A 26,250-nucleotide genomic window follows, 5' to 3' on the forward strand; every position below is an offset into this window, starting at 1 on the left:
AAGCTCCTGTTCTGCTGCAAATTTCTTATATTGGAAGCAGTTACATTTCATACATTGTGTTGCATTGCCACTTAAGATTTTTGTAGCTCTATTCCCAGCAAAACAGAAATAACAGTACCTTCTTGTATCCAGTCTTTACTCAGTCCTGTTTATCTAGACTGTAAGTTCTTTAGAGAGGTAAGTGCATAGGTAAAAACTTTGTGATCAGAGATGGAAGTAGGAACCTGGAAAGAAAACTTCTAGAACTACATCAGGAAAGGGAACTACAGGGATAGCTGGAACTGGGAGAAGAGCCAGAAAGAGATTATTCATCTATCTTACTGCTCCCAGAGCAGAACTTAAGTTCAATCAATAGACCCAAAATCTACATTCCTTAAACATAAGTACATCACTAGAGGTGCAGTCAAGGCCCACAGTGTCCTGGTATCTCCCCTGACTGAAAACTATTCGCTGAACAGGTAGTAGAGACTTTCCCTGAACTCCAGATAAAAGTTTTGATAAAGCCAAGGCATGTAGGTTTCCATGATCTCTTTAATCAGTGTGGATGTTGGAGAAGAAGGGAATGAAAGACACTTTAGTTAGTACAGTAAAGGTATCCATGTCTTTTCTTGTCAAAAAGGGAATCAGGGTATGCATTTTTCCAAAGAATGGATACTCAACCCCTGATTTTTTAAAAAGGATATATGTGAAGAGAAGTTGCTTGTTCAAGACTGTAAGAAACTCCACTGATATGGATAGAAACTTAAAAACCCAAGAAATCAATGACTTACCTATTTAGGTAAAGAAACATTGAGATACTTGGCTGTGATCCCAGTTTTATCTTCTCTGACTTAGAGGTTTTTAACTATGCAACTTATAGCTGGGCATTAAAGATTTTCACAGCCTTTTTAATCTTAGCTTGTCTGTCTTCATGGATTTGATACCAATATTAAATCAGGTAAAAATCAGCTGAATAATTAAATCTGCTGGGGGAAAGGATGGAAACTATGATTTACCTATATAACCTGTAGTGTTGATAGAGCCTGTGGTTTACAAAGGTGGGGGTGGGGGGAAGCAAAACCAAAAAGTATGAACCCTGCAAAGGTTAGATAATGACTAACAAGAAAATAACTGACTTACCTTTTCTTTCCACTTAATCTGATGGTAAAGTAGAAATGGGAAGAGTGATGAGAAAATCTGCTTCTCTGTGTTTTAACAAATAAAAAATGGTTAAGCTATACTTGATATCCATAGCTTTGGATAAACCTGCTTTTGAGGCTTAGCCAGAATGTCTGTTTCATCAAAAATCATTAGTAGGATACATCAGTAGAGGGACAGAAAAAAAATTCTATTTAAAAAATTCAAGTGCTTTCTGAGCATATGGAGACTGGCAAAAATAGCCCCCTTCTTACAATAGTCCCCGATGGGTGAGATTTCTTCAGAGAAATCTTGGAAGAATTGGTGGTAAAAGCTGGAGAAGCTAGGAAAATGCTGAATTCAGCAAACACTTTTGGTGACCATCAATTCAGCCTGTGACCATTAAATCCTTCTTGGAGTCATCAAGTTATTTTAGAGAGATGATATAACCCAGATATTCTGTGAAGAGATCAAAGACCATTTGAAGCAGTACTTTTCAAAACAGTATGCATCTGCTGATGACAAAGAAGAACCTCTGGAGTTTCTGTGTGTCTATGCTACAAATACATTACCAAAAAATCCCCTAGAATAGCTCTTAAGTCGTAATTCAGAAAACACTGAAATTTAGCAGGGCAATGCATGTATCAGAAGCAATAAACAAATACTCAGAGGTGCTATGTGGCTTACAAAACTGTTTACTGTTATTTTGAACTACTTTAAGTTTACTTCAAGTCTAGTTTTGTAAACTCTTCATCAATCTGATGATACAGTTGATATCAAAATGATACAGTTTTTCAGATATCAAGGACAACAGTCTGGTTTTGGTATTAATCTTACGGATTTCTTGATAATCATTCCTGGATTTAAGGGAGATATTAGCAACTCATAAATTTGAGATGTGATATAATTAATTTTCTAGGTTTAGAGAAAGTGAATTTTCATTTTGTTTTAGCACTTGTAGGGAGTGAATGCACTCATGTGGCACCCAGATACTGCATCAATACAACCCGGGCAGGCTTGGTGTGACAGGAGGGTACTATGTCGACATTTTCTTAGAGAAAACAACATGGGCATCTTTTTAGAAGTCATGAGTATTTCTTGTCCTCGCATGGCATGTCCACAAATCTTGTAACCTTGTTACTTTTACTGAATGTTACTTCAGTTACCTCACTGAAGTACCTGTACTGAAGAGACAAAAGGTATCAATAATATTGTTCTTTGTTCTGAAGAACTTGGAAATCATTGAAAGACCAGCTCAGTTCCTAGAATAGATGAAATTTCTTTGATTTCTAGCTGTAGCAGAACTACTGACTCCAGGCATGGATTTGAGAGGGGGTTGTGTGATAGCATTTCCCACGACATTCATGTGGTGAGAGCATTACTGGTGAATACCACTCGACTTTTCTGTTTCAGCTCATGCAGGTGTCTATACATATCCAGAAGGTATTAAAACAATCTAAACCCCAAGGGTGTCCCTAGCTCTGCCTGGGTGTTTGTTTTCTTCCTCAGCAGCTGCAGTAAGTGACAGTGCCATAGAGCCACGTTTTGCTCCAAGTTTATGACTAGCCAGCAGGATTCTGCCCAGTTCTCAATTACCCTCCATTGCCCTCACTTTAATTTTTTGAGTTTCACTTCTGTCAGCAAAATTTAACTGAGGTATCCCTATGTAAGATAATCTCACTAGGAAATATTTTTAATATTCTGTAATAAGGGTCTACTTTTTATTTCAAGGGAGAAAAACTCGACACTCTCTTTACTGGAGGTGAGTTCTCAGTATCCCCTGGCATAGTCCATGCTAGGGCAGAAGATTGATCCAGAGAAACAAATCACAACACTTTACAGAGGATCCTAAGTGGCTGATTAACCCAGAGAAATCTATCTGACTCTGGTGAAATTAGACTTCTGAAGAGCTGTGCATCCATCCTTCTGTTGTTCCTGATCAGATTGCTAATGGAGACAGAGCAGTGGACTCTGTCTGTTGTGCTGGTTTTCACCTGTGTGTGGAGTTAAATAGAGCCTCATCACAAGAGCTGAAGTGACCTTGGTGTGACATCCTACCGTCTGTGTTGTCCAGGTTTGTAAGTACTGCACAGAGCATGCATGCCATCCATAGGCAGGCTGCCCCACTCAGTGACGTTTTGGCAGCACATTTGTCATTCCACTAAGGCAGTCAGATCAGGATCTTATAAAGCAGTCAGGAGATGAGGATTCTTGTCAAAATCTCAGGAAGCAGACTAGTAATCTGCAGAGGCCTAAATAGGGCTTTTAAAATTGGAAGCAGAACTGACTGCCTAGACAGAGTTTTTTGAAAGATAAACAGCGTCAGCAGGCTAAATGGATTTCAAGCACAGCTTTAATTGTTTTTCAAACGAATCAGCAAAGGGCACCCTAGCTGGAGCAAGCTCTGAAGTATAATCAGGAAGATTTCAAGTGTACAGTGGTTTGGAAGATAATCAGGCATTTCAGTGCTAAAAGATACTGCAGTAAGTAATGAAGAAAGACTTCTTACTGTCGGCATTGACAATACTGTAGTCTTTAAGTCAATTACAATACCTGCCCTATGTGCGTGATGAATTTCACCACCCTCATTAAAATTGACATGCACACTGATTTTCAAACCTCAACGATTGTCTCTGCAGCACACTCGATCAGAAGAACAAGTTGTTTATTGCCAGTACTTACTGTGTGTGGAACACCCCCATTCTCTTCCTTTCCCCAGTCTTTCCCCTCCACCCAACCATCCCAATAGCTTGTGACAGACTAACAACACTTCTGAGTGGATTTTACTGTAATTCTTCAGAATCCCTTGGACCTTGCATAATGGAATTTTTTTGGGTCACCAAATCATGTTTCCTAATTATAGGAATGATAAGAAAAGAAAAAAGAAAAAACCCCACCAGATATCATGTGAAACGATTCCCTTATACTGGCTTTTTTTTTTTTTTTTTTTTTTTTTTTTTTTTTTTTTTTTTTTTTTTTTTGCTTTTAGAAACCTGGGATAACCCACTAGCTTCCATCTGTTTTGGGCGCGCTCTGTTTTAACCTTGAAGTCAAAGCTTTCCTTCACCTCCTCTTCCTACCTCTCTCCTGCCAGCTCCTCTCCTACGGGAGCGGAGAGACCCTCCTGCTCCCAAGCCCTCCTCGCTGGGGAATTAATCGCCCCCGCCCGCCCACGCTCTGGGTTTTGTTCCCCTCGCGGGGAGCAGAGGCGATCGGGACGAGCGAAGGCTCCGCCACCGCGGTCACCCCCGCGACGCCCCCGGCCTCCCTTCTCGCACTGTCACCCCGCCTCCGCACCGCCACCGGCGGCAGCGGCGGCCGCCGGCCGGGCCGGGAGGGGAGCGCGGGGCGGAGCGCGGGGCCGCGGGCGGGGCGGGGCGGGGGCGGGAGCGGGGAGAGCGGCGGGGACCGGCGCCTGTTGCCCCGAGAGAGTTAACCGTGCGGGGAAACTCGCTCGCCGCTCCTCCGCCCGTGCCGGGCGCTTGGCAACCGGGGCGCCGCGCATGTGGGACCGCCGGGGGCCGCCGCCCCCTCGCCGGGCCCCGCGTCCCCCTCCCCGCCCCGGACAAGGCGTTTAACGTGCCCAGGCGTGAAGTATGGCATGCAAAGATGGTTTCTGCCAAGGAGCCAGCCATCGCCATGTCCTCGGGTCTCTCCATCACCCTCCTGCACTGCCTGTGCCTGGCGACCTGGTGAGTAGCCCGGCGGCGGCGCCGGGGGACCCGGGCGGCCGGTCCGCTGCCGCTGCTCGCCGCGGGCTCCCGGCGGCTCCGCTCACCCGCTCCCTCTTTGCCTCGCAGTCTCACTGGGCCGCCGGGGCAGATCAAAAAAGAGGAGAAATTGTGGCCGGAGAATTTTACCAGCATCCTGAACAGCCTCCTGGATGGCTATGACAACCGGCTGCGACCGGGATTTGGGGGTACGGTGGCGGCGCGGTGCCGGCGACGGGCGGGGGGTCGCTGGGCTGGGGCGGGGGAGGCAGCGCTCACCGCTCGGACTGACCTGTTCCTGACAGAAAATGTAGAAGTGTGCCCCCACTCTATGCTCCGGGGTCCGAACTCTCCGGGAGGGGCCGGCAGTGAGGCAGCGGCTGGCCCGAAAGCCCGGGGGGTGCTGCGCAGTCCCGGCCGTGGGGGCCCCGCTGGGGCGGTCCCGGGCTCAGCCCCCGCTTTGCTGCTCTGCCCACATCCCGGGCTCGGGCTGCTGCTGCTGCGCTGGAGGAAAAATAAGCACTGAAGCCGGTGTGCGTTGGCTTGGTGGGGATGGAGTGACCTGTCTAACACCCAGATGCTTCTCATTCTTGGCAGGTTTTGACCCGTAAATGCCGCGATGGGGTCCTAATAGAAACAAGTGCACTTTTACCAGCCTAGGAGATTGGGTCTGATGGATTCTGCTCCCCTAGTTAGGGAAAATCAGAGCTCAGGTGCCAGTTCTTTACCACAGTTGCTGAAATTCCAGCTCTGATTTAGAAGTAGTAGACTTAATTGCTGTATAGGAATTAGACGTGGAGGGGCTTCAAATTTGCCTTCACCTGTGTTCTGTTTGTGGGGGTTTTCCTTTCTTTCTCTCTTCCTTTCCCCAGGCTGTTAAGATGCAGTTTTGTGATGCTGAAGAAGTAGCCAAGCTTGCTGTTCTCCATGATTTTGATGTTTTTGTGTAGGGACTTGGAACAAAAAATCATTAAGATCCAGGCAAAATAAAAGTTTATTTTGGAATCTGGAATGAAGATATTAAAAATGCAAATTTGAAAGTAAAAATAATACAAAAATATTTATAAATAAATGCTATAGACCTTTTTATGATGCTCAAAGCTGTAACAAGGTTTTTATAGGCTGCTTCCAATACAGGATTGAATGAGATCCTTGCGTAGGTTTATGTTGCAAAATACTTTCTTCCTCCTCTGAAAGTACCTTCTCCATACATGTGATCCATCCACACTGACATGCATGCCAGCACATTCCCCACATGCCGTATGCAGTGCTCTCACATGCATGATCGTGATTGTTAAAGGACAGCACCTGGCGCCCATGGACCACTCTTATTATTTTGAGTGTGTGGAATAAATGAGGCCTTCTTAAGTTAGCTTACACATTAAGTGAGAAGGAAGCTAACTTTATTAACACCCGGAGGAGTCATTGGGAACTGATAGTCTTTTGCAATTTAGTCTTTGTGGAGAGGTTACAGACACTTCTGCACGCGTACAAGAGATGTGCTAAGCTTGGCATCATTTTAGGTTGAATGCCAACTAATTAGTCATCCAGCAAAGATGCTTTATGAGCATTATCAGATTTCTAAAATTAAACAACTACTAAATATGTAATATATGGTGATTTTTATTTTAATACAGTTGTCCTTTGCAGGATGTTTTGCAAGAGTAGGTATTTTTCCCCTGTAAGACTTTCAGCAAAACGCAATCAAGGAGAAAAAGTTCATTGTATCTTCTTGAACTTTCACATTGGCAATATTGAAGTAAAGGAGAGAAGGAGGAAAAAACTCCGATTTCAGCCTGGCGAAAACACCTCTGGGTCAATATTTCACAAAATGGATGTTATTTTGCTTCTTCCTTCCTCATAACCATCTCTGTGGTTAACATTTAACCACTCATCTTTGAGTTTTGAACTTTTAAGTAAAACATGGGGGAAAAATGCTTTGGTTTTAAAAGTGATGCTTGCCTCCTCCCTAGCTCCTTACAGTGAAAATTATCTACACTTCATTTGAGAAGAACAACTTTGGATTAAAAAAAAATCAAACAACAAAACCAACCAAAGAAAGAAATTTCTGTAATTGATCAGATTTCACTTTTTGACATTGCTCAGAGTAATAACTACAGACTATTTATTGAAATAGAGAATATCAAAATCAACTTTTACCTATATTTCGGGGCTTTTTCCTGATAAGATTTATCAGAAGTGGGATTTGTAGCTTGAAAGTGGGTCACTCACTAGTTTATAGCATTGGAAACATTATGTCAGAGGGGATGGGAATATTTAGAGATGGAAAGTATAGTGTGTTTTAGTAATGTTAAAGTTACATCACTTTATGATGAACAGCAGAATACTTATTTTTATTTTCTTCTTGAAGCTTATTCACCATCTAGTTTTCACAGGGCCTGAAAGGAAACGAAGGTTTTATTTTAAGAACAAAAGGCCTCACAGAGGACTAACTGATGCTCATTTTAAACTTCAAATTGATGAAAATATTTCTAATTCTGGCACAAATTATGTTTAAAATCAGACTCAGGGAGGTAGCCAAATTCTGAATTTTGCTGGCATGTTACAACATTACCACAAATAAAAATACATGAAGATAATTCACATGCAGAGCAAAGTAGAAAATGTTTGATTTTGGAAATTTCCTACAACTGGATCAATATTCTCCATACTATCATTAATTTGCACAATTTTTGGTAATTATGGAGGAGAAGTTAAATTGCCTCAACATGCTTACAAATGTGGATGTGGTCTCCTAGGAGAGTTGTGAACCCCAGTGGAATATGTGGAAGCTTCTCTTGGTGGTACTTATGCATTAACACCTTGCATTATAAGTTCTCTTTATTAAGTTAATTTAATAAACTTAAAAAGTTGCTGTCACCTTACTAGGCACTGTGAGGTTTGGTAGTGTAAAAAACAAAACCAGAAGGGTTTATGAAAATGGTTACTGAAGACCATTTAAGTGAAAGTTCCCATTAAGTTGAGGCAGGGGGAGAATCTAAAGAGAGAAGCAAAGAAATGTCACCTAGAAATTGAATTAAATAAAGCAGAATAGGCAGTTTCATGTAGGAAAGAAAAAAAAACCCTGCAACTGCTGTCAGGAAGACTTTAAATGCATAAGAGTTTTGAATTTGAGTAGATGGAAGGTATTTAGGGACTAATGAGTAAAGTAATGCTGTATGATGTTTGAAAATAGTGTGATGGAAGTGAAGTTAGTTCATTCCCTACCCTGTATGCTCTGTTAGATCATTATCCTGAATTTCAGCATGCAATTTATAATCCAAGTAGGTTTCCTGGTCAAAAGAACTCTATAAAAACAGTGTTTTTACAGAATCTGCTTGTAGTGTCATTAATTAAAATCATCATCTGCTGGAAAACTTTGAGTGTACTTTCAGGGTACTATTTTGATTCAACCATAAAAGTTTGAAGTAGAAGCATTTCTAGCTAAACCCTGTTGTCAGTTTTCATCTGCTTTTAAAATTTTGTGTATTACATGAAAGTTACACAAGTCGTATTTTCTCTGAAAATCACCTTATTACTTTTCTGGTCATTAGTTTCAAAGTGACAGTAGAAGTCCAAAGTCTTTGAAAGGAGCATTATTCACTTGAGGTAAAAGGCCTGGGTCTGATTTGCCATTTTAAACCCTTGCATGGTGTCAGACTTTACTTGAGTTACTCTTGATATTAGCAAGGGTCTGCAAGATCTGATTCAAACCTTTATTGGATGGTAACTTAAAAAAATGTAATCGTGTCCTTGAAATTTTCATGATACAGTAACTAATCACACTTAAACCTGGACTTAGGGATGTAGGAAGGAATAAGGAGTCTGAAAATGATGAGGGTGACAAGACTGTGTGCTGCCACATATCTGCTAATTTTAATGAATTATGCCTTTCAGACAACATCTGATCTCTGGCACCTTGCTTTTAATGGCCAGTTATATGGCCAGACCAAAGAAAGACAGTGGTGTGTGACCTGCCTCCTGCCCAAGGCTCTCAGGTTGGCTGTGGAACCTGTTGCCCACAGCCTGTTGCTGACACGTTGTGGTGTGGTTGCCCATCAGCTGGTGAAAGCTGGAGCCCTGTCCCTTCCTGAGTTCTGTTCATTTGTGTGAGGTAGAACCTGGCATAAGTTTTGTATCTCACTATCAACTACTGGTGTTAGTTCTGTGGCTTTCTCTTTGGAAATTGCCACATTTGCTGCTGACTCCTGAAGAAAAGGAATAGGACTGTGTTCATCTATTTCCCTTTTTCTTTTCTTCCTTCTTCTGTGTTCTTTCTCGTGATCTTGTAACTGTGGAAGTGCAGCTGAGTACTTTGGAGAATTAAATATATTGGCCATTGTCTCCCCGAGGAAGGGTAGGAGAAGGATTCTGTGCCCCTTCAGTCTGTTTTGTTCAGCTGATGAACAGCATTTCTGAAGAGTTTCATTTCCTGTCTATGCAGGACTTTAGTCAGAAAATAAACACAGAATATATTTGAAGTGCAAAAGCAATTTTCTGTTTTTAGAGAAAATAAAAATATCTGCATAATTACTTGCTCTTACTAGGAACTCAAGCATACCTTAAAGGTTCCATTGCTCAGCATAATAGATATTATAATTTTTTTTACTATTTTTTTACTATTTAGATTGCAAGTGGACTTGAAGTGAGCATTGAAAAGGGAAGTGGGTCATTTTTTTTTTTTCGGCAGTTGTCCATTCTTTCTCAGCTGGTGAAAGTTGATGACTCAAAGCTTAACAGGATATGGTGTTAGATACCTGTAGGTGACAGATTTGAGTTTGGCCTCGGTTAGTAATGCTTGAAGTCATTACCATCTGTCTGTTGTTCAGTGATCTGTATAAAATTAGCTGATATTCTTAGTCCAGTTCTTAGTAGACAGGTGTCCACATCATGAAAACTGGCACCAGTATGAAGCTTATTGGCTGTCTCAGCAGAGATGTTTTGCTGATAAATAGGCAAAGAAACAGTAATCCCCTAATTTCTGGAGGTACACTTTTCCCTTTTCAGGTTCAGACATGCTGATGGATGAACACACATAGAGACAAAGGTTATTGTGTGCTGCTGTGTTTGTTGTATTGTCTTTTGGTAGAGAATGTAGCCCATGTGTTTGAATTCAGCATTAATTTTTAAAAAATGCCCTACCTAGTTCTGGCTTCTGAGCAGAATTCTTACATATAGCTGGTGACCTTAGCTGTTCTTTCTGATGGAATGAAACAAGAGAACATATTTCATTTGATGGGTTTTTTTTCTTTTTTTTCTCACTTAAAAAATGTCAACCCTATTCAGGCAGCAAGAATTTGGAAAGAGAAAACACCAAATCTTTCACATGTAGTTATATTTTAAAAAAATCTGTAGCAACGACTTTTTTTTTTTTTTTTTAATGTAGCTGTAGGAACTGATATAATGTGATTTTATGTGGTTTGTATATCCTGAGATTGATCTCATAATAGCACCAATAACTGCACAGCATAACTGCACTTTGCACAGACTTGTTTGTTAATGTTTCCGATTAGTTGTGGGACCCTTGATGGCAAAATTTGCAATATACAGAAAGCTTGTGCAGGATTTGAGTGTTTACATACAGCAGGGATCTCTGCAGTGACAGTTGCCTATGGAGACGCAGGGATAATGGAGCCCGAAGTCTTTCACTGGGAGCTGTGCTGCAGTTCAACCCATACGTTGGCATAAAATGCATGGGAGAGCTCTCTTGCATTCCTCTTCCCAGGGTTAGGGCCTGGCATCACTTCTTCAGCCCACATGCAACATCTATAACACTGAGCTATTCTGGCTTTTTGCAGGGGTTGCTTTTAATCCTGCCTGAGCTTCTTTAAAGTATATTATCTTGCAAGCAGTGATTCAGACGTAACTGTTCCCACTGCAGTGTGTAGGACTCTCCTCCTATTTCATTGACATAAAAATACACACCAGTATGATATAAATAGTTCTTCAGCATTCCTGAAGATTTATGGTGGATAGATACTTTGTGAAGATCCTTTGAGGGGTAAGCCCAAATGGTCATATTTAAAGTTAATTGGCCTTCTTACAACTCACTGCATTTTATTGCCAGTAATAGAGCGTTAAGGATTCTAATAGGATCTTCTGCTTGCAGAGCCTGAGTTGATTAAGTGGTGCAACACATTCGTTTTGGAGGGCTGCTTAAATCACCAGTAAAAGTAGGTTAGGTGACTGCAGATCACCTCCTCGTTGACAGGAATTCCCACGATTAATAATAGTTTAAAAAAGAAGCAGCAGCATGACTCACTATTTATACCCCCACTATTGTTACCAGCTATGTTTTCTTCTAGAACAAGAAGAATAAGAGATAAGTATTGGTGTCGCCATAGATACTCCTGGGTTGGCATTAAGTACTGGGATGTGCTAGAAAATCCAAGATTTGTCATTTCACAACTGTTAAGGCCAGTGTAGGTGGAAGATGTGGAGCATGAAAGGGCTGCAATTGGAGAGAAAGCATTAAGGAGATAATCAGCTTCACTGTCTTTGCTCCTACCAGACACTGAACTATTTGACCAAGGTTTTGGCTGCAAATCAAGGATTTGTATGTCTGTACTAGCTGGATAACTGTTATGATGTTTAAAGTATCTCTAGATCCACATTCATCTTCCATTTTCTAGTGGAATAAAATGTGCTTTTCACATCTGTTTTGTCACTCTTCTGCCATCATGTTGGACAAGCAACCAGAAGTATTATGGGGCCACTTTTGTGGCCTCATAATTGTCTGAGAGTTCCTGCTTCCTTCTTTCTCATGGGTCATACTAATAAATATTTGAGAGCAGAATAGCCGTTGCTGAAGAATGAACTCAAACATAGTTTTAGTCTTGTGCTGCTGCTATAATGTTTCTAGTAGCATTATGTCATAGGCTTGCTGATTTGGAGATTAACTTCATGATTTTAGCTTTCCCCATCTTTCCGAGAAACTCCAAAAAACAAAGTCGCAAAAGCCTTTCAATGCCTATTGCCCATGAAGCTGTAGTCATTGAATAAAATAAAAGAAATCGGTGTTTGAGGAAAAGCAGCTCATGCCTGTAGGAAAATCTGTCCCTTTGCTCATTTGGTATGTTTGTAAAATTACAGTGTTCGGTGAGCTAAAGAAGAGTATACCATCAGAGGAAAAACACTCAAAGGTCTGGAGTTTATTTAAAGGCTATTCCTATTTAGTTTCTTAGAACTAACAAGTAAAGCAGTTTCTGAAAGGAATTCAGGCACTTGTTTCTCTTACTCAGTAAAACGGGATTACTGAATATTGAGCTTAGTTCCTGAAAGGGATTCTTTCAGGAACTGAGTTCAGTATTCAGTATTCTCTTATTATTAAGTAACAAAGACTAATTCCTGTATTTTCTTAGTAAAGCTATGTGGGAAAATGATTTTTTTTTCACTTCTGTAGAACTGATTGCAGAAATATTTCAAGAGCAAATGAAATAGATATTTATGTATTTAAGTCAACCCTGGATAAATTTCAATAGTGTGCTTATGGGAGATCAGTGATAATTGAATCTCTTCTATTTCTACATGCAAGTATGACTGGGCTATTCTCTCCTGTTTTCTAGCACTGTAGATAAATGTCTTCACTTCTCATCTCTTGGAGATCTTCTGCTCTCCAGAAATCAATATATTTAGGAAATGTCATTGGACTATGTTAGTAAAATGAGTGATCTAAACACTCATGGATTTCCCTGAATGATGAATGCCTTGGTATTTGTAGAAAAGGGAGCAGCTTCCATTTGGGTAACTTCCATGTCTAGGGAGCAACCCATTGCAAAGCAAATGGCATGGGATGAAACTGGAACTTGGAGGTTGCTTCTTAAAAACCTCTTTCAGGCCTACATGCCAAACTATACAACTTTCCAGGGACCTCTGATCTACCAACTGTGGTACAGTGGAATTTCTTTAGTTATTTTGAAAAAATGCCCTTCTGTGAAAATTAGCTTCCAGCAAAGTAATCTTTTTGACGCTTAGATGAAAAATTCTTAGCTTTTCTTCTCTAAATAATTGGCAAATTTTGTAGTAAAACAATTTTACATGGTTTTCTTTTTGTTCACAGCTTGAGACTTGTTCTAGGTGCAAGAACTTAAATTTCCCTATTTTCCCATTGCTTACTTCTTTTTTTATCTTTTACCATTTGATTCGAAGTGACATCTGTGAAGACTGATTTTTTAAAATTTTTTTTTTTCCTTTCAAGTGGGACATATTCTTTTGCTGCTAACTCTGTTGAGTCTTTTCTCCTTTCATTTTTAGATTGCAAATATTATGTTAAAACCAGAATCATCAGACTTGAGCCACTTATCCTTTTTAGTAATTTGAGTTTAAAAGCTGGTTGTGAATTTGTAGATCATGCACATTTTTTTCAAACAGAAACTGTTTAGCAAGACCTTCAGTAAAATTTCTTTTTTATACTTACGATGTGAGTTAATTACCTGAATTAAACTGTTAGCTAATGCTTTGATCACAAAATCATCATAACGGCTGATAATGATTAGCAGCTTTCTAGACTATTAAATTGGGAAGAGACCTAAATTTCAGTGAAATTAGTGTGTGTTTTCTTTGCTTTAAGGGGAAATGTACTGAAGAGTGAACACCCATTTAAGATTTCAAGGTAGCAAAGGCAATAATACATTCAAATGAAACTGCTTTCTCTGGTGGTTGATTTGCCGTAGGCAGCTGTGAGAGTGCAAAACCTCTGTTCAGTACACTGTTTCTGACAGTGTCCTAAGTATCATTGGTTCTTTCAAGACAGACATTGTAGCAGAATGTGGGTCTTGGTTCAAACCCTCAAAGGTACTCAGACCTCCAACTTTTATTTTGGATATTAGTATTAAAGCACTTAAGTACATCTTGGGAAATGGATGCTGTTCTTGATGCTGCAATACTAAATTGCTCAGCACATAGCATGCTAATGTCTGTAGTCCAGTTGTTATGAGTAGGTCCAAATATTAGTAATAAATGCTTTGAGGACTGTGGATTTCCAGGATTCAGTGCTTGTTGTAAAGTAGAATGGTGTTTTTAGTGAGCCTTTTAATTTTTTGGCATCAGTTTTCTTAGCCCTTGAGTCAACATTGGTTTTCTGAATGGGGATTTGCATGGAAATGCTGCTTTTGATTTACTTATGTGGTAAAGGTAATTGAGCAGTGCTTCTTATTTGAGACTTATCTGAATTGACCTCTGTTTGCATTTTGCGTTTGCTTGTCCACAGAACCCTGAAAGCGGTAACTGTTCACACACCAGGATCATTTATGGGAATTGTTGACCTGCAAAATTCAAATTTTCTTGCTCACTTCCTTTTCATACATTAGGTCCTGTTACTGAAGTCAAAACAGATATATATGTCACCAGTTTTGGACCTGTTTCTGATGTAGAAATGGTATGTATTTCTGGGATTAAAATGCCATTTCCTTGTTCTGAGAAACCATTAGCTGCAGTAGGAGTGGTTGCTTCATCTGTACTGTTCTGTCAATCATGCAAATTAGGCAAGATTAGTAACAGCTTAATTTACAGGTTATAATTAGATACATAAGGCCTGATTCTGGTCACACTTTCAGTGGGTTTTGGCTGGCTTAAGAAATTCACTTCATAGGATTTAAAACAGATTTTCACAGCACAGAGGCAGAATCCAGCCTTGCAGGGAGTGTATAAGTAAGTCTACGGTGGAGAAACTGTGTAATATTTTTGAAATTGCTTTTCGTTTCTGAAACTTGTGTTATTCTCAGGTGAATAATAATGACATCACTTCAAAAATATTGTTGACATTTTCATTTCTGATGAATGCCCTTTGCTGATCTTTGTGCTCCTTTAAGCATCACTTTCAGCAAATGTTTGTCTGATAATAGTTTTCATAAGTATATACAGAAATTAAATGTCCAAATGACATGCATGAAATAGTAACAGAGGAGAAATACTACATTTGCATGTTCTGTTACTTGTTCCTGAACAGCTTTTGCTTTCAAGGTCAAATCCAGCAAAACTCTCATCAACTTCTAAAATACAGTGATATTCCCTTAAATCATACAGCAGTTGATCTTTTTATAACATACTCAAGAAATCCCATGGAAATAACACAGCCATGTGTGCTGAACTGAACTTCTTCATGGAAAATGCAGTTTCAGGGTAGCAATTTTCTTCCAATATAGTGCTGTTGTTCACTTTGTGTTGCTCCTGACTTAATTCTGTTATGTGGAAAGGTATGTGATAGCAAGGTATTTTTTCAAGAGCTACAGTCATGACAGCAGTCTCTTACCTCTTCCTTGGTTATCATGTGCAGGATGATGCTTATCAGAGTGACAAGGGGTACAAGAATGTGGTCCCAAGGAAATCTAGTAATATGTGCCTCAAATCTGCAGTGAGGGCTGCATGGCACCTCTCAAGTTTCATTTTCAAGGGAAATTATCAGTTATATTGGAGCATATATCTAGGCAGAAGTGAAAACATAGACTGAGGATGGGTGAGGAACTTGCAAAAGGAGAGTTTACAGCCATTATTTCCCCTTTCTTCACTGGGGATGATTTAGGAGGCTTTTTAGGGATGCAGGAATTGTTTCTGGAATACTCTTTAGTTAATATATCCATTAGTGACCCCATGTAATTTGAATGTGGCTGTACTCATAACACTTGCTGCAACAGTGACATGTGCTATAGTCTCGGTACAGGGGATGGTCAGAATGTCTTTTTAGTTGCTTTTGTACCCATTTTCATTTTTTAATGAAAATGGTTGAAATCTTATATTACAAAATCTGTGAAGTAGAAGCTAATAACAGAAACAGCTACTTATGAGCTATGAAGTTGCCAGCAAGAATTGACACTAGAGGAGACACTTTTCATGGATTAACTGTAAATCACAGTGGAGGATACAGTTATGGAAAAGAAGACATATAATCCTAAAATCCTAAGATGCATTACACTAGTAGACCTGCCTCCTTGCCAATGCAAATAGATATGGCCTTACAAGTAATTTCAATAGAAATATTATGCAGAAGAATTTGAAATCAAGTCAGAAAACATTGTTTGGCTTAACAACAAAATCAAAACTCTAAGTTAGAAAGTACTTAAAGCCTTCCATGTGACCTTCCATGGTAGCTTTTTTTGTGAAATACTTTAGCTTCCTGAGATGAGAAATGCATTCTTTCATCCATTTATTCACATGTGATTTCTCATGATGTGCCTGTGTCTGCAGTTCTGCAGTTTTTTGCATGTTTTCTTTGGAGCATCTGAGTGGCTTTTCTGAGGAAGTTAATGGGATAGTTACATACTTCTAAAAAAATGTAGATATATATGCAAATCTCTGTATAATTTGTGATCTCTGTTTTCTGGGCATGGCAAAAGATGTAGCTTTCCTCAGTTAAAAGCTTACTTTCCATGAGAGGAAGTTAGGTTTTCTTTCCTAACTTTAAAGTGGAACTAATAAGTTGTCCTTGTATTTTCAATTTAGCCAGCAGCAGCTTAACTATGGATATATTTTCTTTAAAAATCTGCTGACAATTCTTGTCAGAGATCATTTTGTTTCCAGTTATATGCTTGAATTCAAATTCAGTTGCCTGCTTCCTGCAACCTAATTAGGTTAATTATTCCTTAATGATTGAATGTGTAGCAGTTTATTGATATGACTAATGTAAGAAATTAAGCTGCTAAGAAGTACGCAAGACACTTTAATTGGTGGAAAGATGTTTTTGTAGTAGACTTAGGATTTTCTTTTCTAATGGTTTCTTTGCTCCTGAGGGATTTCTTCTTCTACAGGAAACACATATGCAAATGTGATCTTTGTTTTTCTGCAATTTAATACAGGAATATACAATGGATGTCTTCTTTCGTCAGACATGGGTAGATAAAAGATTAAAATATGATGGCCCTATTGAAATTTTAAGACTTAACAACTTGATGGTTTCGAAGGTATGGACTCCTGATACTTTCTTCAGGAATGGGAAAAAGTCTGTTGCACATAATATGACAGCCCCAAATAAACTCTTCAGAATAATGAGAAATGGCACCATCCTGTACACAATGAGGTATCTAATGTGTTTGTTTGACTTCTTACAATTACTGTATGCAAAAGTTGTACTGCCTAGACAAAATGGCAACCAGAGACTATTTAATTTGTTCCATTATAGGCTTACAATAAGTGCAGAGTGTCCCATGAGATTAGTGGATTTTCCCATGGATGGTCATGCTTGTCCTCTCAAATTTGGGAGTTGTAAGTTGCAATTATCAAATTTCTTGTAACTACAGAATTTAAATAGTAGAATTAAATTTTGAGCAGTTACTAGACTTTCTGAATTTATACAGTTATGTCTTGATATGCAATCTCTATGCAGACCAAACTCCTGTTAAGTTCCTCAGAACTTCAATTTAGGATGTCAAAAATTAATCCCAGAGAACTAAAAAGCAGGTGGTGATTCAGTATTATGTTAAAGTCCACTATTCTGGATACACAGTTGCTTGAAATATGTAGTTTTTCTTGGTTCTTGGGGAGGAATTGGCTACTCAGTGAAATGAGAGGTCCTCTGGAGAAGACAAGCTTAACTTAAAACAACCAGGTAAAAGACACCTAGGGAAGCAGGTTAGCTGATTTTCTCTACAGGTAGTGGAAGCACATTGGCATCTTAAGAAAGGGGTGAAGGTTATGTGCAGAGATTTGATGTCTAGTTGTAATTGTCTCTCTGCTGGCCTGTAAGAGGAGTCTGCATGGCAAGTTTAGACTAAATAAATAACTTTTTAACTGATGAGAAAAATCTTAGTGCAGATGACTTTTCTGCTTAGAAGTCAGATGTAAGTTTTGGAAAAATATCCAAATTTTGGATAGAGGAACAGTTTGGGATTTCTGCATAACAAACCAGAGAGGATAGCTGTGGTTCCCTAATGTGAATCCAAAGCAGAGACCTCTGAGACCCCCTGGAAATGGTTGCTGCACTCCATTAACTATCTTGTTATTCTTTTAAGCCTTCTTGGTCATTGAATTCTCTGCTTTAGACCCTCCAATGGCTGGACATTAATCTGTTTTCCTTGACCCTAGAGCTCTGAAGTGAGAAATTGCTGCAGAACCTACAGAGATTTTCCATTGCATAAATTTAGCTTATACAGCTGGATAGTCAGCCTGAACGGGGGTATGAAAGACACAGCTCTAATATGATTTTCATCAGTGGAGACCAGGTGCTGCAAGATTTGTCTTTGGTATCAGCTGTATGATAGGGATTCTTTGATAGTGGGAGCTCATTCACAGTAACAGGTCTTGAGACAGAATCACCACTCAGAAGGAATTGCTGAACACTAGTCTGATACTTCCCAGAGTGAAACTTGAAATAACCTGTGGCCATTTCAAATGTAAGACTGATTTGATTCAATTTTAACAGGAGTTTGGACTGTGTAGGGATTGAATGCTAGCCCTAAGAAATGTCTTTTGCATTAAATGTAAAATGTTTCTTTGTATGTGCTTATTTTGGGGCCATTGTGAATTTTTTTACTGACCTACAGTTTCTGGCAAATACTTTAAACAGAACTTTAAAATGTTGCTATTTTTAGTACAATCATCCTTTTCTGTAAAGTAATGTACACCTAATCTTCAAAATATATCCTCCTTGTAAAAACTCTTTTCTTTTTTTTAGATTAGTATATTTTAATAGTAAAATATTAGTTAGAAATTGCTAAAATAAACTTTGCATGCCCAGTAAAGGCTGATTCAGAGGGGATTTGTGTTTAGTCTTCACATTCATATGTGAAGTGAATTTATGTGTGACACTTGACATATAACCTCAGCTCTTATTTATTGTACTCTAAGGGTGGCTTTTTGTGGGTAACTTAACATGAAGGGTATCTTCTGAAGTCGTTCATGTGTGTTTTACTGTTTGGTTTCAGTAGGTTTGGCTTTGGTTCTTAGTAAGGCATGAGAAAAATTTCCTATTTATGCAAACTGATGCTGTGTTGTAGATGCTTATCCAAAGAGTGAAATGATTTATACCTGGACAAAAGGACCTGAGAAGTCAGTGGAAGTTCCTGAGGAGTCTTCCAGTTTAGTTCAGTATGACCTGCTTGGGCATACAGTATCCTCTGAAACTATAAAATCTATTACAGGTAGGAATCTTGTCAGTAAAAATCAACTTGAGGTAAAACTAACCTGTAACGTTGCCCAAAGCTTTTTTTCTTTTTCTTCCTGTAAGTTTTACTCTACTGAATGTCATAGGGTATGTATTAAGGACTGAGAGTGTAAATCTGAATTAGGTTTCTGTCCTTGAGATTTACATTTGCAGATTCATTACAGTAGATTGCGACAGTCTTTCGGAAAGCTAGAATGAGATCATTACTCCAAGGGACAAAATGAGCATTTAATCACTGCTTAAAATGCAGTTTGAGGAGTCAAGAGGATGCCTGGGTGAGGAAGTAATTTCTCAGCGCTGTATCCATATTATGTGCAAAAGACTTCCTTTGTTTGGTGGTGCAAACAGCTCAGGATAGAAGTACAGCATACAGAATGGGTTATTAAAACCATAAAAACCCTCTAGTCAGATAAGGGTAGGCACAAATATGTTAGTCACAATAGATACTTCTGCTGATTTGTGCTGTAAGAAATAAGGCAAATGGCAACTACAGGCATCCAAAATGAGTGAAGTATCACTGATGAGCAGTGTAGTGATAAACAAGCATATTCCCAAAATATTTTTAAAATTTGGAATCATTTTCTAAGCATCAGCAGGTTTGGGTGTTGTGAGATAGTCAAAATGAAACCAATAAAGCAAATATATTTGATGTATTGCTCTACGGATGTTTTACTCAAAGATAAAATGGCATTTTGCAATTCCCTAGGAATTTACTTCTCAGCATATAGATTATTATGAGTTAATGAAATTAAAAAAAAAAAATCCTTGCTGTCCCAAAAGACTCATTCTGTAGTGCTTTATTTAGACAGTTTATAGAACTTTGTTCTTTGTTTATAGAACTTTGTTTATTTGCTTTTTTTGTCTGTTTGCTTAATATTAATTATAACATTTTAGATAAATTTAGGGTGTTTTTAATTCTTCTCAATGATTTTTGCATTTGTTTTATTATCGTAGTGGGGCTGACTTATAAACCTAGCAAAATGTTGAGATGCTTGCATAACGTTTGATGTGTATCATTGTTATTGTTTTATTCAGCACGTAGGTACCATAATGTTATGGATACTGTGGTAGGTAGATAAATTACCTCTTGGGATTCTCTTCTCCAACAGCTGTCAAAAGGATTTTTAAAATCATGCTTATACTGTAAAACATAATCCAGTATTAGTTGTATTATAGCATTTTTGATATCAACTTTCTTGTAAGGACCTACTGTTTCTGGGATTTTTAAAAAAACTTTCATTCATTCTTGTTCTAAAGAAGATATCTTTCTGTACATGTTAAGTTATATGTATAGCATCACTTTAAACAATCCTACTTGAGCATCTGAAACACAAATTTTATTCACAGAGAAATATTTTCTTTTTTTTTTTGTTTTGTTTTTCTTAGGTGAATATATTGTTATGACAGTTTATTTCCATCTCAGACGGAAAATGGGTTATTTTATGATTCAGACCTACATCCCATGCATTATGACCGTGATCCTCTCTCAAGTTTCATTTTGGATAAATAAGGAATCAGTTCCTGCTAGAACTGTATTTGGTAATTATTTCCTTTTTTTAAACTTTTTCTTGTACTTGCTCTTTTAATAACTCTCACTAGAATAGGCCTTTTCAGTGACTTGGGGCACTCCATGCTATTGCAGAAACAAGGGGATAATTTAAATTCAGAGGGAATCTATCTATTGATGTATGAAGAATGTTGTTGAGTGAATCCTTGGAATCTGAAGGGAAACTTGGAATATATAGCCAGAAGGGTGGCATGGTAACCTGTGGCAAATGGCTGCTCAGTTCTAGGGATTCTACCTGCTTAAGGGAGCAAACTGGAAAGACCTGGCTCTGGGAAATGCACTCAGGCCTTAGTCTACATCCAAATCAGGTTTATCCTTCAGTAGACAGTAGTGTAAGCACTCGAACTCAAGGTTTATAGAATACTTGTAAAATAAATTGATTTGGAGTGTGTGAGATGTTCCAATGTCTTGTTATGAGGTATCTGTGTCATCAGTGGAAGCTTGCTATGAATAAGGCTTAGATTCTGTTACTGTAATTTCATATTTAGTACTTTTTATTCCTTTCTACCACTGCCATCATGAAAATGAATTACAAAAGCAAAATAATCACAAGATATTAAAATTGATCTTTTCAAAATACAGCTTGAATGAGATGGCACAGTGAAAATAACAGAAAATCTTCAGTGGAAGACAAGTGCATGAATCTAAATGGAAATATGTTTCCTAACAAAGAAATAGGATAGAAACATTTTTAAAGCTGCCTAAAGCAGGAAGAGAATGTTCTACTACAAGCCTCTCTATAGACTGCTAGATGCTGGCAAGAGTGAGAGGGGCAGTTGTACTGGCAGCTCCAAGTCTTGCAGAAGAATGATTTAATAGAGAAAAATCTGATAAAGACTGTCAGTAAACTAATATTGTCACAGACTAACATCTTCTCTTTGGTTTTGGTTAATGTTTAGTCATTTATTTCACTTGACCCTATTTTTACATCTATTAATCAAATGTTTTTAGAAAAAATTCGGACAAAGTTTTTGCTTGAAGTGGACAAAGGTCCACTCAGGTCCTTAGAAAGGATAGGGCTAAATGGAGATGGGCCTCCTCCAGGGAAAGAAACAAAACCCAAACAACCAACTTTCCATATTTTTTTTTCTCAGACTTAAACATTTTCAGTGGTGTGTTTTCAACACCTTCCTACTGAAGAATGTTTTGTGAGCTTGCATCTGTATTTTTTATGCTCCTGAAAACTCTGAGAAATCCTTTGAGCTGTCATAACCTGGCTATTACTCTTTTTTCATTTTTATTCTTTAGAAGGAAGAAGTGTTTTCATTGCGAGCATTTCTCTGTATGGCAGTGTGTAGGTGAAGCTTTTAAAAAATTATATTGCCTTGATGGAATACCATCATTTAGCAAATAAGGATGTGAGAAATCTGTTGAAAAACATATTCTTAATGAGTTTAAATTCTTCTGAGCATAATAATTGCATCTTGAATTAGAATGGGTACAGTGTTCTTTTCATAAGAGTAAGGACATCTCTATTTGTAGTCACTCATCATTGAGATTATCATGCTAGCATTTATGCAGTGTTCACTACATACTTGGGGTTTTACATTTCTATGATATGGGATATTTTGGATGAAAAAAGAGAAAAATACCCCATTAATTTGTTTTTGTACAGCATGTGTTTGGATTTGAAGGACTACCGTGAAGTGGCCATCTTTTGAGTTCACTGTTCATGCTTGCACACTTTTTAATTAAAGTTGTTCTTTCAGAAGATTAAACTCTAATTAAATTTCATTGGCTGACTAGTAGCAGAAGGTTGTAAAAAACCCTGATGGTTTCTTAACTAACAGAGTTTTTAGCATAATATTTTTCCTTAGCACCAAAATAATTTGTCATGATTTAGTGTTTCCTGGATTACAAGTGTGATCAGAGGCACAGATGCAGAATAATAGGTGGCATTCAGAACCATTTACAGGAGAAGTCATGTTTTTGTTGTAGTCTGAGGAGTACTCCCCCATTTAACAACTTAAATCTTATTCAAATGTTTAGAAAATAACTTGTAAAAAAATTATACTGAACTTAACGTGAAAAACATATGAAATGAAGGCTTCTGTGTTTTCTTCATGTGATCATGTAGATGATCTGCTGAAGTCATGGTTTTCTGTGCCTCCTTTAAAGAGAGGTAAACTGTTTTTGGACTTAGCTGCTCATGGATATGTGATGCTTGCCATGGTTTTAATCTAATGCAGTATTCACAAGCAGCAGAGAAAGACTCACATATGATTTAAAATTCTTTGTTTGAAGGAGCTTGCCAGTTCTTCCTTTGTTTTATTTTGATTCAACAGTTCTTTTGCTTTATTTTTTTGAAGGGATTACCACAGTGTTAACAATGACAACACTGAGCATCAGTGCAAGACATTCACTGCCAAAAGTATCCTATGCTACTGCCATGGACTGGTTCATAGCGGTTTGCTTTGCCTTTGTGTTCTCTGCTCTGATTGAGTTTGCTGCTGTCAACTATTTTACTAACATTCAAATGGAAAAAGCCAAAAGGAAGACAGTCAAGTCCCTTCTTGAATTTCCAGTTGCTCCAGTACAAAGGAAAAGAAGTACAGAAGAGACATTCACGGTATGTTTCCAGCTCACGCAAACATTTTCTATATTTTTGGTAGTGCTTCTCAGTAAAAATTGGCCTTTAGCTTCCTCCCAGGCTCCCTTTGAGCTAATGATGTGTTGTACATCAGATTAATGGAAGGGTAATAGTATGGTATATTCAGTTATAAAAACCTGTAAAGCATGATTTAATTCTTATTTGTTTTATTGAATAAACTCATGGACAGGGTGACAATTATGTCCATCCATATGTGCAGTCTCTTCTATGTTTGTGTTTTGGAGGTCAGTTAGAATGGGAATCTTGAGGAAGCTAGGTTTCCTTTTCCACATTGATTCCGTATGGCTGATTATAAAGGCCAAGATATTGCAGATTTTAAGGGCATCATGTTATCTTATGTGGCTAATGTCTTTAATGAATTAAAATGTGCTAAAGCATTGCAGCTGTACCTTGGAGCACTTCCCTAAACATCACAGTTCTCATGCATTGCATGTGTTGCCTATCAAGAGTTTTCTTTCTTTATCTGTTTCAACTTCAGGAATTTTTAAAGAATATTGGATGGAAACCTTTTGTCCACCATAGATATAATTTTAATGCAATTTCTGTATCTTTGTACAGTAGTTCACCTCAATTGCTGATAAGGTTTTGTGACTCTGTTTAACAAAATGCTTTTCTGCTTTCCTAATGCTTTGGATTAAGTGTGACTTGTGGGGGAGTTGTTTTAGTGTGCAGACTAGCTAATAAAGGCTCGATCTTGAGTTTTCCAGTAGAGCTCACTGGTGATTACCCTTTCCTCTCTTTTCCCATTCCCAATAAATGTTGCTTACTCTCTGAAACAGCTGTTCATGAGACATGTAGCTAACAAAGGCATTGCAGCACCTGTCCCGGCCATGCGGTGGGCCAGTACTTCCCAGCCATGACTGGCTCTTGGCAACACCACTCGAGAAGAGAGACGCTGACAGCACCATTGTGATTTACTTACTCTTCCTGTCAAGCTGACTTTATTATTTCCTTTGGCTGAGCCAGGATTTAAGAAGTGCTGTTTTAGACTAACTCTTGTTAATTTTGTCTTCTGTCTCTTTTCACATCTCGTTTGTCTCCTTCCCTATTCATCTTCTCATTTTTGCCTTCCCACCCCTTCCATTTTCTATCGCTGCGCAGCTGCTGTCCACCCACTTCCATTTTTCTTCCTCTTCTTTGCTCTTCTACTGTAGATACTGTTTTCAATCTCCTGGCTGTGTTGTTATGTTAGCTCCCATTTCTGCTTAAAAGGATAGATATGTTCCTGAAGAGTTTGTTATTTGTCACTCCACTGGCTGCTGGTAGGAGACAGGAACCAAGAAATGTGTTTATAGTAGCACATAGTTCACCTTGTACACAGAGGTATTAGTGCTATGAGCTTATGCTAAGCTTCTTGACTTGCTTCTTGTGCAGCATGAAGTTTAGTAGAGTATCTTGACTGCTCCTGAGGAGTGAAAATAAATACTGCTTTGGTGATAGGTTTTATTTGCATACCTAGGAAAATAAATCATTTAAGATCAGTTTAATCCTAGGTTTATTTATTAGATTTCATTTTAAACAATAGGGAAAACAGTCACTTAATCAGGTAGCTTAATAAAACTTATTCTCATGGAGGCTTCAAAGAAGTCTTTTGATTCATGGACAGAATTGCTTTGAGTTAGTCGTGTGTAATGCTTAACCATTTATACACCTTTTGGAGAAATTCCTCTTTCTTTTTTTTTTTTTTTTTCTATTGTTCTTATTATTATTACTATTGCTATTATTATTATTTTCTTAAAACAGCAGCAACAGAACACACTACTGAAAGACAGATAAAATGAGATGTGAAGAGTTCTATTCCACTGCTTAATTAATACTGTTGGGATAAATGTAGGAGCATTCTCACAGATTGGGAGATTTTTGAAAGCACTCAAGGGAACAATCTACTCAAGGGGTTACACATTAATATTATGAGTATGTAAGTGAGTGATAGTGTTGATTGTACCTTGAACTGTTATTTTTTTTCCAAGGCTTTCTTCTTAATTCTGCCTATACTAAGATTTGAGACTTTGCTCTTCCAAGACAGGTGTACGAGGTGAGCCCATAGCTACTGTTAATAAAGGCTTAACTATTGTGCAATCCTTTCTATGACTGGAGGATTACTTCTGGTCTCCCACTGTGCAGAACAGAAGCTATGATCACTGCTCTAATTCTCTAGAACCTAACATGGATGCTACACCCTGCTTTCCAACCTGGCATGTAGAATACTCCTTGCTATATTTTGCTTATAAGGACTAATCTAGAATTTTTTTATTCCTTATTATAATTGATTTATTGATTTTATCTTTTATAATAATAATAATTATTATTATTATATTTTGTTATAATTATTATTATAATAATATTAAAGTATTTCTTTATTCCTTATAATGGATCTGACTTTTTGTTCTGCACAAATACTGTCTAGTCAGCGCTGATAATGAAATCTCAGTTTCCTTGGTACTGAGATTGGTGGTGAGTTTGTGGTGCACAAAGAATGCAGGACAATAACCAGACTGTAGCATGTAATTTGTAAGCAATGTTTCTTAATGTAAATCTACACATTTTTTCTTAATAGATAGGCTTGATTTCTTGACCCAGTAAATATTTAAAAATCTGTACTGTGCTGGTACTATTGTGGTAGAAATTCTGTTGGTAGCAGTACACGTGCCAGAGCTCAAGGAAAAGTTGTATTTTAAACTTTGAATTTTTTTTCAAACAGACTTTGCCTATAATACTAAATTTTCCAGTCTCCCAAAATTAAACATTTTCTCTCAGTCCAGGGAGGAAGTGTATGCTTATTGGGAAAGAAGATAGATGCCTGAATACCTAAACCTTACAGTTCTCTCTGTTGAATATCTCACCATTTGCAATGTGCTTTGGATCTTCTGCTAACTGTGGGGGGAGATTCCTGTCTCAAGCCTATTAGCCCTGTGCTTTAACCTTCCTTGAAATGGCATACCGGTGTCTCTGCCCACTGTTTTTGCTTTTGAGATGCCATCTGTATAGGTCCCCTGCAATTGAGGTTGTTAAGGAAAACAAACATGGTGACATTATACTTTTAAATGAGGGGTTTGTTTTATGAGCTGTTGGTTCTGTATTATTAACTGGTTGGTTAATAATGGTTTCACGCTTTTGATGTTTTTTTTTTTTCTCAAGTAATATGGTGGGATTG

The 26,250-nt window shown here is 38.2% G+C and overlaps 1 protein-coding gene across 5 annotated transcripts in view; it reads left to right on the top strand.

Moving 5' to 3' along the window:
* The first annotated feature begins 4,564 nt into the window (after window positions 1-4,564).
* The window catches only part of LOC128787144 (gamma-aminobutyric acid receptor subunit alpha-4-like), a 41,981-nt gene continuing 20,295 nt past the window's right edge, over window positions 4,565-26,250 (top strand). For 4 of the 5 annotated variants that reach the window (XR_008430583.1, XM_053941072.1, XM_053941073.1 and 1 more), the window contains exons 1-8: window positions 4,565-4,808; window positions 4,917-5,035; window positions 14,135-14,202; window positions 16,616-16,836; window positions 16,939-17,021; window positions 18,752-18,895; window positions 20,305-20,457; window positions 22,795-23,054. Coding sequence is in view for 4 of the 5 variants with exons in the window: in XM_053941072.1 (XP_053797047.1) it covers window positions 4,726-4,808; window positions 4,917-5,035; window positions 14,135-14,202; window positions 16,616-16,836; window positions 16,939-17,021; window positions 18,752-18,895; window positions 20,305-20,457; window positions 22,795-23,054 (1,131 nt within the window). In the remaining variant the exon portion in view is untranslated. Of the gene's footprint in view, window positions 4,809-4,916; window positions 5,036-14,134; window positions 14,203-16,615; window positions 16,837-16,938; window positions 17,022-18,751; window positions 18,896-20,304; window positions 20,458-22,794; window positions 23,055-25,066; window positions 25,132-26,250 lie in introns of all 5 variants that reach the window. The other variant, XM_053941074.1, reaches the window with a different exon arrangement.

Source organism: Vidua chalybeata, chromosome 4 (assembly GCF_026979565.1).
Source record: "Vidua chalybeata isolate OUT-0048 chromosome 4, bVidCha1 merged haplotype, whole genome shotgun sequence".
NCBI lineage: Eukaryota > Metazoa > Chordata > Aves > Passeriformes > Viduidae > Vidua > Vidua chalybeata.